Genomic DNA, 12,861 nt, shown 5'->3' with positions numbered 1-12,861 from the left:
GGCTGCAAACATACAGTCCACACTCAGAGTTCCTATATCAGGATGTCGAGGGGAGGGGACAGCTGGTCAGCTTGTCCTGTGATTCACTCATTTTTGTAAGGAGCGTGTTTAAAGGTGACAAAAATTTTTCTTAAAGTGCGGTAAAATACACATCACATAAAATTTACCATTTCCACCATTTTCAAGTGTACAGTTCGGTGGTATTAAATAGTCACAGTGCTGTGCAACCATCCCCACCATCCATCTCTAGAACTCTTTTCCTCTTGTAAAACTGAAACTCTACCCCATTAAACACTAACTCCTCATTCCCCCGCCCCCAGCCCCTCGAAATCTCCATTCTACTTTCTGTCTCTATGAATTTGATGACTCCAGGTCCCTCCTATAAGTGGAATCGCACAGTATTTGTCCTTTTGTGACTGGCTTATTTTCCTGAGCATCATGTCCTCAGGGTTCATCCATGCTGTTCCAAGTATCACAACTTCCCTTCGTTTTAAGGCTGAATAATATTCCAGCGTATGGATATATTAAGGGTGACTTTTTAAATCAAAAATTATATGAGTGCAAGAGAAAGGAAAAGGTTTCCACTGAAGGGGTGGTTGGCAGAGGAGACAGGGGCTCAGAGGGGGCATTTCTGGCTGGCAAGGGCCCCCACGTCCCCCAGCTCACCGCTTAAGAAACCACTTCCCAATCAAGATCAGCCCCGTCCGCGATCTTGGCCACTACCCACCTTCCAGGGTACAGAGAACTGTGGGCTCCAGGCTGCACTCCGAGGGTCTCCCTCCTTCACCCAACCTGGTCTAACATCTGCCCTACTTCTGCTGCCAGTTGGCTGCTGGACCCCTCTGCCACCCCTTGGTGACGGCGTTCCTGGAGGCAGGATCAGGTAAGGCCAAGTAGCAGCAAAAGCCAGACTATTTTCTGGGACGGGGGCCTCGCCCACACCCTTACCAGGGATTGCCCAACACACTTGGGGTGTTGGTACCACGCCAGGGGTTACCTGCAGACGCCCACTGCCCCACGTGCCTGCCTCCCTGCGTTGGAAATGTCAGCCATGCTCTGAGGAAGATGCTGTTACCGTTCCCACGGATGAACTGTTTCAGTGACACTGATTCGTCTCCCGGGGTCACACAGCTGGCAGACGGCTGGAACTTTAGCTTCGCCCCGGGCCTTCCAGGACACGGGCTCACAGATCTTCGGCTCACCCGCATCCTCGGAAAGCAGGACTTGCTGTCTTGATGCCTGTATTTCACTCCATCCCCAGCCCACTACTTCGGACTTTGCCTGGGTCCCCGTGGCCACCCCCTGACCCCAGGCCAATCCCAGCGGCCAGTTCCCTGTCCATGTATTTGCGACCTCCTGGTGGCATATCCGACCCTAAGAAGGCACGATCAGCGCATGCGTGCTGTGGTTTCTAGATTCCTGCGCCTTCCAGGTCTCTCCCCGCAATGCCAGACCCGCTAAGGCGACGCCACCCGACCACTGCTTGCATGGACGTGTCACGCTCAAATCACTCTCCAGCCACCACATGGTTTCTTCTTCCCGGGGCTTCCCACCTCGAGAAGATCCCACCTTCCACCCAGTCTTTGGGGGCAGCAATCTGGGGGTCATCCCAGACCCCTCTGCACACCCCCTGGACACTCATTTCCTCACCGATTACATCCACTTCCCTCGTAATTGTCAAGCAAGTCCCTTCTCTGCTCGAATACCCCTGCTGCAGCCTCGACTCTCATCTCAATCATTGTGGTCACTTCTGCCCCGGTCTCCCTGCCCCAGGGTTTTGTCCAGGCCACCTCCCTCTGTCACCTCCCACATGATCCTTCTAACGTGCAAATCAGACCCTCAGCTTTAAATCCTGTAGGTGTTCCCACGGACCCTGCACTATCCAGCCAGGTGCACCTCCGGGCCTTTGCACGTGCTGTTTCCCCTACTGGGGTTAAGTGCCCTTCCCATGGGCTCTCTTACCTCCTTTCTCAGAACTTTTAGGGCAACTTTGGTGTCTTTCCCAGTAGCCTAGTGATGGGGACTGGCCTGATCTCTCCATGTTCCCAGCGCCTGACAGGCGCCCAGAAGCTGTCCACAGAACAGATGACTGAATGAAAGGCCCAGCTGAGGCCCCAGCTCTGTCTGCGGACACCCAGAACCCCCGAGAAGAACCCAGCACCAGCTTTGCTCCTTCCCACAGCCCGGTCACCCTTTTGCCCCGCCCCTCTCCCTCCTGTGCATCGTACACCCACTAGTCTCCAAAAGGCGCACTTGGTTTGTTTCTTAAGTACATTTATTTTCAGAAGAAACTTTCCCTCCCTCTAGGAAAGCCAGCGTCCGCATCACGTGCCGACAGCAGCCACGAAACAAACACAATGAAACAAGACGGCATTCAGTCCTCGCCAGCCCCTGACACGGGCGGGGCTGCCAGCTCGGGCCTGGGCTCTGCTTGTTCCCGGGAGGTTGGCAAGTACCTGTCACCTGGGCCTTAAAGACAGAGCAGCAGCCATGGGAGCCTGGGGCCTCGATGTCCCTGGAAGGGGGTGGTTCTGAGAACTCTCCGGGAACGGGCGCTGTCCTTCCTTGGGACTCCACTGACAAGGAAGTGCCTCCCTAAGAGGTCACCTGTGGCGGCATCTGGGAGGTGATGGGGGCTGGGACAGGGCTGGGAGTAGAGTATGTTGGGACAGGCAGGCCTGATCTGGAACGACCTGCTTGGGCAGGAGTTTGGGGGCACACAGCCCAGGGGTGGGAGGAGACGAGAAGAACCTTCTTGGGCAAATTCCAGGCGTGGGACTCGGAGAAGGCGCCCTCTGAGAGGTAGCAGGGGTGGTGAGGGGGGAGAAGGCAGGGCCTCAAGAGCCCGGGAGTCTCAGCGCCCCCAGGCACCGCCTCTGTGCCCCCTGACTTGGTACACTCCTGAACCTGAGCCCGCAGACCTGTCCGGTGGCGCTGAGTGAGTGGCAAACGGGGGTGCACTGGAACGTCAGAGTCACCTGCACCCATCTGCTCCTGCTGGGCGGCCTGGGGCGAGCCGCGTCTTCGGTGAGATGAGTCACCATCCTAGCGCTTCTGCCCGTGCAGGGCGCACGTGAGCGCCGGCCATCCCCTGGGTTCAAGGAGGGCGCTGCTGGGCTGGGGTCCCAAACCCCATGGGGTGGTGCGGAGAGGGGCCCCCCGTCGGGCCGCCAAGGCTGTCCGTGGGCCCTTTAAGGACCGGAGATGTTTGTGTAACTGGAGGCGAAGCACTTCCTCTCAGATGACCACTGTGGGGCGGCCCCTCCTCTCCGATGCACAGATGGGCGGCAGGGAGGCGGTGGCGGGGGATGGAGAGAGGCCGGTGGCGGGGGATGGCGGGGGATGGAGGGAGGCTGGAAGGCGCAGGGCCAATGGCTCTTCCCCACCCACCCCTCCCCCCAGGGGCTCAGGGTGCAAGGCTGTCCCCTCCCCCACTTGAGAGCCCCAGGGGGCTCCCCACCCTCCAGGCGGCACATTCATCTCCTAGGAGGCCTCTGTGGTCCGCCCCGCCCACCGCCCCTTCCCTGTGCTGACCCCCTGCAGCCACCCAGACTCCGTGGTTCTCAGCCCCTCAAATCTCAGACACAGCGCTCTAACGCGATACCCAGGTGCCAGGCCTCTGTCCGGGCCGTTCCCTCCGCCTGGTCACTGTTCACCATCCTCCTAACCCGCCACATCAGCAGCTTGCCTGTGGCTGCTTCCAGGAAGCCCTCCAGGACTCCCAGGCTGGAGCGGGGGCCTGGGGGTCCTCTGCTGCGCTCAGGTTATTCTGCCTTGTAACTGCCCAGGGACGCATCTGTCTCCCCAGCAGAGAGGGGGCCTTGGGAGGGCAGCGCATGCCTGGGGGTGTCCATCACCGGCTCCGACTCAGGCTCAGCTCAAATGTCACCTCCTCAGAGATGCTCCGACCACCTGAAGTAAAGTAACCCCCCTCACGCTCATTTCTGGAAAATTCTAGGAATGTGTGGAAAGTCCTAAGGATCCTGCCTCGGGGTCTGATTGGCCCCCAACTCCTTCCAGTCTCCAGCCAGGCCCCCAGGAAGCTGCAGCAGGGAGTCCAGCGCCAGGGGCTTTGGCGACCACATTTTGCAGCTGGGGAAACTGAGGCACAGAGCCACCTGTGGGCACAAAGGAGGAAGTGGAGAGCTGGGATCGAACCTAAGCCCGCCTGTCTGCAGAGCCTGGCACCCTATCTGCCACTCCCCATCCAGGCCCAGCCTGTCAGGCTGCAGCCAGAAGTCCCTGGGATGCCTGTCATCATTTCATAAACATTTATTGAGTGCCTATTGTATACCAAGTGCTGGGCGCCAAACTGGGGTCCCACAGGGAACAGACTAGGTCAAGATTCCCACCCTCATGGAGCTGAGGTTCTGGCCAGGGTGAGGTTGGGAGGCAGCAAAACCCATATATTTTATTAATTCGTTTCATTATGTCAGGTAGCGGAGAGGAAAAAAAGGCAAGGGAAAGAGATCAGGCGTTGGGCAGTGGGGGGCTGCAACTGTAAACAGGGAGGTCAGGAAGGCCTCCCTGAGGTGATGCTCGAGCAAAGCAGGTGAGGGAGGGAGCCATGAGGACAGAGCGTCCCAGCCAGCAAGAACAGCCGTGCAAAGGCCCTGAGGCAGGGCCATGCGCGGTGGATTCGAGGCATAGTTGGGGCTGGAACAGAGGGGAGAGTGGGAAGAGGTGAAGGCAGGGAGGTGACAGCCTTATCTAGACCTGCCCTAACCAACATCTCAGATGGAGAAAAGAGACACAGAGGCAGGCATTCCCAGAACTCATCCTGCCTGCCCTCCCCTCCTGTCACTGTCTTTGTCCCCTGCTCTCTCACGGTTTAGCCCGACTCTCTTGCTCCAGCTGTGGCCGCATCGCGCCTGCCAGGATCACTGTCATAGCTGAGCCAGGACCACGGGGAGCTGCCTTAAGGCACACCCATCCCCGATTTGTCCCGGTCGCGGTGTCCTGGCTCAGCCGAACCTCCGAACTAGGTTCCAGGGTCCGCTGTCTGAACCCCCTCAGTGAAGCCTCTGAAGCCGGAGGGGTTTGGGGCACGCCAGCAGTGGGGGCAGGAAGGGTGACCAAGTCCAGGCGACCAGGCCCTTGCCCACGTAGGGGACAGAGTGGGGGGGCGCGAGTCCTTTCTCCTCCACCTGGAAAGGGAGTGACAGCAGGCTGGTGGTGGGGCCATCCTCAAAACACATCTGCTCTTGTGTTTGCTGCTTGTCCTTGAGGCCCAGCCAGGCCGCTGCCGCCATCCCTGCATCCCTGAGGGCTCCTGTCACCTCTGAGAACATCCTGCCCCCAAACCCAACTCTCTGCCCTGCCTGGCCTGCCCACCCAGTAGTCCTCATGTCCTCCACCTCCATACCCCCCACCAGTGCCCTCTCCCCTGGCTACTGCCCCCCACTCCCTCTGGGGCGTCTCTAGGTCAGCTGAGCCCCACCACGTGCAGGGGGGAGGGGCGAGGCCTTGCCCATCGCCTCCCTCCTCCTGCCAGCCCCCTCCGCCTTCAGGGTTCCAGGACTCAAAGGCAGAATGCCCACTGCACAGAGGACAAAGGACCGAAGCAACCCCTACAAACCGCAGAGCAGCAGGGCCCAACAACCTCTCAGCCCTCCAGCCAGGACCCTCCCAGGGTCTGCTGTTGTTGGAATGGGGGGCACTGAGGACCCTCAGTCTCTCCATCTACCCTTCTCCCCACTCTCCCCCTGGCTCACTCTGCTCCAGCCACACCGGCCTCCTTGCTATACTTCCAAAACAGCAGGCTAGGTCCTGCCCCAGGACCTTTGCACATGCCAGTCCTTCTTCCTGGAATGTTCTTGCTACTGATGTCCACCTGGCTAGCTCTTTCTCATCCTTCAGATCTCATCCCCCTCCTCCCAGAACATCAGCTCCATGAGGTGGGGGGCAGCAGGGAAGCTTCCTTTTTGTCCATGCTGGTCCCCAGTGCCTCCCAGTTCAGGCACTTCATATGTGCTGAATCAATAAATGGCAGACAACAGGGGTGGAAGGGAGGTGGGGCCAAGCACAGGGTAGAGGGGATCTCCAGGGTGTGGCTGGCAGGGGCTTGACCCCTCCTCAGATACACAGTCGTGGGACCCTGGGGCAAAATACGGCACTGGGGCAAAATACGGTTTCGTGAGCCCAGGAGGGCGTGGGGCAAGAGCTGAGCCCCTGCTGGTTCTGTATAGGGAACTGGCACGAGAGCATCATATTACCAAAGGTATAAACTCCAGATTGAGGGAGGAGAAAGGCCTCCTCTATGCCACTCTGGTCAGAGCCAGGCTGGGTTTGAAGAGCCCATTCAAGGGTGGCAAAGAAAAGCCCATTCTGAATGGCTTGGGGTGGGAGCAGGGGGAGGGGATGGTAGGGAAGGGCAGCCAGACAAGAGAGTAAGACCCCTGCCACGGGGACGAATCATTCGAGCAGGGGATTCAGAGACACGGAGAGGCTGACCTCTTCCTCCTCTCTGAAGCCCTTGCGCCCTTGGCTTCTGGCTTGCCACCTGCTCCTGGTTTCCTCTCGCCCTCTCTCCACCCCATCCCCCCTGGGAGGATGTCTCCCAAGGTCAGGCTTGCTTCTCGAAAGCCCGCCCTGCACCTTGCTTCCGCCTGGGCATCTAGCAGCAGCAATTTCCAGACGCTGGAAACAGACGGCTGACTTGCACCCGACCCTGCTCCCCACTCAGTGGCCACTCCACCCCCCCACTTCACATCTATCCAGGATCACCGACTTCCCACGCATCCCCACCTCCGCGCCGTCCAGCCCCCTCGTGACCCGGACCAGTGCAGTCGCCTCCGTGCAGATCTGGCCAGCTCCTCCCGTGCACCCCGCAGTCTCTCCCTCCACATCTTGCTCTCTGGTCCCTCTGCCCACCAACTCTTAACCATCCTTAGGAACCAGCCCATGGTCACCTCCTCCAAGAAGCCTTTCCAGACCCCTCCCGAGGCTGAATAAAGTCACTCCTCCAGACTCCCTCCCGGCGAGGCATCCAGGCATGCTCTGTCTGACCAAGTGCTTACTAGCCTCTAGGCTCTGTGCTCATCTCCGAGCCGATGACTGGTATTATGCCCATTTTACAGGTGAAGAAACAGCATGGGGAAGGTGAAGTCAGTAGCCTGAGGGCAGTGAACTCAAACTGGCAGGAGGAGGTCAGAGGCAGCCTCCGGACAGCTGGAAAGGGGCCAGCCTGCGGAGCCCAGATAAGAGAGCAGCGTCCCACGGTGCCTGCATTCCTGTGGGTGCCCCGAGGGTGGTGGGAGGAGTCGCCCACTCCCCCCTGCCAACCACAGCCACCCCGGCGCTCCTGTGCCGCCGAGTAATCACCCCATGTCAGGTGCTCTGCCAACCAAACCTTTTCCACGTCTGGCTCACCCCATCTGCAGCCGCCCTGGGTCCAGAGGTGGGTGCAGTTATGCATGGCACCCATTTCTCAGAGCAGGAAATGGAGGCTCACGGGGCTCTGAGCTCCCACCAGTACTGCAGCCCTCCTCTAGCCCCTCAGCCTGAGGCTGCCACGGGGACTGGCCAACCCCTTTCCTGGCCAAGGCTTCCTTACATCTGAAGGATGCTCCCAGATATGGGTACTACTGACGCATTTCACAGATGGGCAAACTGAGGCTCGGAAAACCTTCCCTGGAAGCAAGAGGCTCCCAGCTTATTTCCACTGCCTCTCCCCTCCCCCCTCAAGACACCTCCACCAGGAGTGGGTGAGCCGGGAGCGCAGGCAAGGCAGGACCTGACTGCCTCCTCCCTCCAGCCTGGCAGGGCCTGCCGGTACCCAGGTGTGTTGAGTAGGCTCCAGGCTCTCACCCCACCAGCGCCAGGTTTATTCCCAGCAGCATTCCGGGAATGGGACCGAGCTGAGGCTAAGTGTGCTGGGGGCTTCAAAGACCATCCCACACTCCAGAATTTCTATCTCGGGCAGCCCAGTGCATCAGATCCAGGATGGCCCTGGGGGGCCCTGTGCTCAGCCGCCTGGGACCCTGCCTGGTCTCCAGGAGCCTCCCCATCAGGTGGCAGGTTTCGCTAGTGAGACTCAGTCACAGCAGCTGCACCCGGCAGACCTGTTTCTCTCAGTTTCCCCATGCGGGCAATGAAAGGCCCGTCTGCAGTTTTATCTGCCCATGCCAGAAACCTCCTCCAGGCACTTGCCTTCATGCCCCGCTTCTGAGCAGGCGGGGAACGTAAATGACGTTCTTTTGCCAAAATGGATCCCCGATTCACTCACTTTCCACCACCCCTTCCAGTCGGGTCCCAGCAGCAGCCTTCTCCCATCTCTTCTGCCCACAGCAGCTGCGGGATCACAATCAGACCACGTCACTCACTTTGTTCTAAGCCTCCGTGGTCCCCACAGACTTGAGTATGGAATCCACACACTCCTCGCCATCTTCGAGGCCCGGGCCAACCTCTCCCCACTTCCGATGCGCGCTCACCGCCCTTCACCCACGCCGGCCTCTTTTCTGCTCTCGCAAACACATCACGCTGGGCCCTGCCTCAGAGTCTTGCTGTTTTCGGGGCCTAAAAAGCCCTCGCTGGCTGGACAACTCAGGCCCGGATGACACCTTCTCCGAGAATCCCTTCCTGACCCTTACCCCATCTCTCTGATGCGTTGTCTTCCTCGCGCTTAGCACGGGCTGGAATGATCTGTCTCTCTGTTTACGCGGTTCCGAGCCGTCTACACGGCCAGGCTGCGGGCTCCGAGGCCAGGAGCCCGGCGGCATCCCCAGCCCTGGCACGTCGGTGGCACTCAGTAGGCGCTCCCTCTGGATTCGCTGGTGACGGACCGCCACTCCGGGCGCGCTCCTTGCGTCCACGCACCCGGATTCCCCCGCGTCACCGTGCCAGGCTCCCCCCCACTCCCTGCCGCGCGTCTCGCAGCGGCGCCCCGGCCCCCGGCGGAGCGGGGGTCTCTCGGAGAAGCGCCCGGGCCCGGGACCAGATGGGAAGCCCCGAGAGGCCGTCCCGGGCCGGGTGATGGGGGACGGAGCGGCTGCGTCTGGGGGCCGGGCCGGGGCCGCCATGGCCGCGGAGGCGGGGCCGGAGCTCGCCGCGAGGGTGGCGTTCCGGGCGGCTTTCGCGGCGCGGGGCGCTCGCTTACCTGGGGTCGCAGGCGGCGGGGCGCTCCGGAGGCCAGTGGCGGGGAGGGGGACAGCCGCCTGGTGGGCGATGCGGCGGAGAAGGAGACACGCGCAGCGCGCACGAGGCAGCCGGACTCTGCTCGCGGCACCGCCTCGGCCGCGGGCCGGGGAGGCAGGCGGGAGGGGGCGCGGGGCGGGGCCTGAGGGGCGGGGCGGGACCAGGCCCCCTCCGCACCACTAGGCCGCTGCCCGGACCCCCGGCCCCGCCCCCGGCGTCCCAGCCCCGCCTCGCCCCGCCCCGAGGCGCGCTCGGCCGGGATCCAGCCCCCAGCCTCCTGCCTGCGCCTTTGAACCCAGCACGCTCTGCTGCGCGCCCAGGCCGGGCCCCGCTTCTCCTCTGTTAGCTGTGCATCCCCCAGCCCCCTCCTGGCTCCCCTATTCTGGCTCGGCTCCGCCCCGCGTCTCTGCAAACACTCCCGGGGGCGCCCTGATCCGCTGGAGCGCACGGCTGGGAGTTGCGGGGGAGGCCCGGACTCCGCTTCAGGCCTCAGAGGCCACCCCCGGGCCCCCGAGTCTGGGGACCTGTCCCAGCTCGCAGGCCAAGCGGGCCCACTTCGTGGTTCATGGGGCCACGGCTCGCGCAGGCGCCAACTGCAGTGTTGGGAGCCCCGGAGGCCACCCCGAAGGTTGGGAGGCGTGGAGGGCATCCGGGCAAAAACTGCAATTTGGTGGAGTGCAGAGGTCAGGCGGCAGAGCGGGGGAGATAGGCCAGCGTGGGTGGTGGCGCAGCCCCGAGTCCCACTGCGGTGCCCGCCTGGCGGAGGGCAAAGGGGGAGGAGGCTGGGCCCCCTCTCGCCGGGTGGAACCGAAAGTGACCCGGAATCAGCAGCGCGCACGGGCAGGGAGCCTGGGCGAGCCGCGAGTGGAGGACAATCCCGGATGGAGCAGAGGCGGTCTGAGCACTGGGTCGCCCCTGGGGGACTCAGGCTACAGCTGTCGCCGGTTGGGGGTTCGAGAGCCGCTGGCCAACTGCGTGTCATCTGGGCAAGTGGCTTCACCTTTGGACAATAAGCCTCTCCCTGAAGCAGATCCAGGGCGCGGTGGGGGAAGTCGGGACCTTCTGGGCTGGGGGCCCTAAACGAGTTGTTTCACAGAGCTGACATTCGATTTCCACACGTGGGGAGAGGGAGGGAGACACAGACCGCTGTCGTAAGTGTGGAAGAACCTGTCCCTCCCAGTTCAGCCTCCAGCTCTTTGCACTCGCTCTTCCCTCCACCAGACTAGTATTCTTTCTCTTTTCAGTTGCATGCATCCTTCTCTCTCAGGCCCCTGTCCCCTCCCCAGAGCCCCACGCTCCACCTCTGCCCCACCCTCTGCATTCACCGTTCTATCCTCTCCCTCTCCCTCCAAGAGCTCCTTTGCACACGGGGAAAGGAAGACCATCAAGTCACTTTTCTCAGTTCTTGCGACTAGGATCTGTCCCATATGACACTTTGCACCTGGCGGTCCTCAGAGCATGGCAGCCATTTGTATTCATAGTGGGAGACAAGGTCAAAGTGGAGGAGTCCAGGCCCCAGGGGAGAAGCAGCAGATCCCTGGAGAACTGGAGGGGGAGGCCCTCATAAGATGATTTGGGTGGGCCAGGGTCAGGGAGAGATTTCAGGTGGGAGGTACTGCGTGGGCAGAGGTGGGGAGGCTGGAGGAACCCCCAGTTGGGCTGTTTCTTGGCTGCCCCCTGCCCTCCTTCTCCTGGCCCCACCCCCCTTTGGTGAGCACGGAGTGTTCAGGGCAGGCTTCCTGGAGGAGGAGGCATCTGAACCCTGAGAGATGATGGGTGGGGATTAAGCTGAGTTAGGGTCCAGAAGTGAGTGTGGAGAGGACAGCAGGGCCACTGTCCTGGGCCAGTGGCTGTCCAGGGCCAGCCACTACAGGTCCCCCAGGGCTCTCTTAGAGGAGACCTCTTGGGAGCGGCTGGGGCCAGGTCTGGGGGTTGCAGACAGGAGTGAAAGGAGGGACTCTAGCGGGATTTAGAGGTAAAATCGCCAGGGTTTGGGGGAAGCTGGGGAGGCCAGGGCCTGGTGGGTGGGAGTGAGGAGATGGAGGTGTTTCTAAGCTGGAGAGTCCAGTGTGGGGTGTCTGGGTCCAGGGAGGGGGGACCCTAGGGAGGCCCAGAGCTCAGACATGAGGTGGGGGAGCTCCTCAGCTCCCCTTCCCCTCCAGGCCTCCCCACCCTTTGTGCTTGAATGGGGGACAAGGAGGTAAGATTGGGGAGGCTCAACAGCCCCACCCACGTGATCAGCGGAGGGCCTCTTCGTCCCTCCTGGTCCCCTCCAGCCCGTCAACTGGTCCCAGCCACCTTGGTCTCTTCCAGACCCTGGGACCACTATGGCCAGGCCTGGAGCCTAGACCCTGGACCCTGGACAACGCACCCTGTGCGAGGCGGAATAATAGCCACCCAATGATGTCCACATGTCCTAACCCCCGGAACCAGTGAATATGTGACCTTATATAGCAAAAGGGACGTCGCAGGTGGGATTAAGTTAAGGATCTGGAGGAGGGGCAGATGATCCTGGATTATCCGGGTGGGCCAGCGTCCTCACAGTGTCCTTGTAAGAGGGAGGCAGGAAGGCCAGAGAGAGCTTGGAAGATGCTGGACTGTTGCCTTTGAAGATGGAGGAAGGGGCCCCAAGCCAAGGAATACAGGTGGCCTCCAGAAAGTGGAAAAGACAAAGAAATAGGTTCTCCCCTAGAGCTTCCAGAAGGATGGCAGCCCTACCGACACCTTGATTTTAGCCCAGTGAGACCTATTTTGGACTTCTCACCTCCAGCACTGGCAGATAATAAATGCGTGTTGTTTTAAGCCACCAAGTTGGTGATAATTTGTTTCTGCAGCCACAGGAGACCCATGCAGACCCCGAGCTTCCCATCCAGAGTCCTGCATGCACTGTCAACCCCCGCTCACCCCTCATCTTGACTCAGTTTCCAAATCAGCACCCTGAGGCCATCCAGCTCAGACCCACCACCCCCGCTGTGTGCCCGCATCACCCAGCCCTCTGGAACTGCCCCTCCGGTGGTCTCCAGGGCTGCTGGTCCCCTGTTCTGGTGGGCGGGGTGGGGGAGTAGTGAAGTCCCGGATGTCTGTCTGTCTGTCACTGCCTCTCTGTCCTGCAGCGTCCATTTCGGTGTCTCCTGTTCCAGCACCGCACGCCGGGCAGGTTTCTGCTGTCCCAGGCCCTCGGCTGACCGTCTTTCCTGGCCCAGCCTTTGGCCCTCAGTGGAGGGCTCCTCTCCCTGAAGACAGAGGCCCTGAGTTCAGACAGACCAGGGCCCACATTTGTGCTGTGTGACCTCGGCTGTGTGACAGCCTCTCTGAGCCCTGAGGTGCCCTCACCTGTGGAACGGAAGCTAACCAGGCCAGCTGGGGGGTGGATACCCGGATGGACCACTCTCCCCACATTGTCCCTTTCATCCAAACGGCCTGAGTTGGGACTGGGGGAGGGGAGGAGATGGGAGGATGGAGGAGTGGAGAGGCCTCTGCATTGGCTGTTCCCTCTGCCTGGAACACCCTTCCTGTATGTCCATGCTGCCCCCTCCCTCATTTCCTTGGGCCTTTAGTCAAGGCCCACCCTGCCCCACCCATCCTGCCATACGCCTTCCCTGTCCCCCTCCCCAGTCCTCCTGCGTCTGGGCTCCATGTTTATTCTGTGCCCTGACAGCAGCCCCCGGAGGGTGTCCGCCCCCAAGGGCAGGGGCGTCTGTTTTGACCCCCCTGTGACCCTAAAGC

The 12,861-nt window shown here is 61.1% G+C and overlaps 2 protein-coding genes across 2 annotated transcripts in view; one reads left to right on the top strand and one right to left on the bottom strand.

The window, feature by feature from the left end:
• CERS4 (ceramide synthase 4) overlaps positions 1-9,227 on the bottom strand; it is a 28,487-nt gene extending 19,260 nt beyond the window's left edge. Inside the window, exon 1 of the mRNA XM_004443485.3 lies at positions 9,098-9,227. The gene's annotated coding sequence lies outside the window, so the exon portion shown is untranslated. The remainder of the gene's footprint in view (positions 1-9,097) is intronic.
• The window catches only part of FBN3 (fibrillin 3), a 111,597-nt gene continuing 107,754 nt past the window's right edge, over positions 9,019-12,861 (top strand). The window contains exons 1-2 of the mRNA XM_087425290.1: positions 9,019-9,253; positions 9,497-10,177. Of these exons, the coding sequence (XP_087281416.1) occupies positions 9,019-9,253; positions 9,497-10,177 (916 nt within the window). The remainder of the gene's footprint in view (positions 9,254-9,496; positions 10,178-12,861) is intronic.

The sequence above is a fragment of the Ceratotherium simum genome, chromosome 39 (genome assembly GCF_057802395.1).
Source record: "Ceratotherium simum simum isolate JZ-2026a chromosome 39, ASM5780239v1, whole genome shotgun sequence".
Lineage (NCBI taxonomy): Eukaryota > Metazoa > Chordata > Mammalia > Perissodactyla > Rhinocerotidae > Ceratotherium > Ceratotherium simum.
The sequence above is the reverse complement of the archived record's forward strand: the minus strand, read 5'-3'. Positions and strand labels throughout refer to the sequence as shown.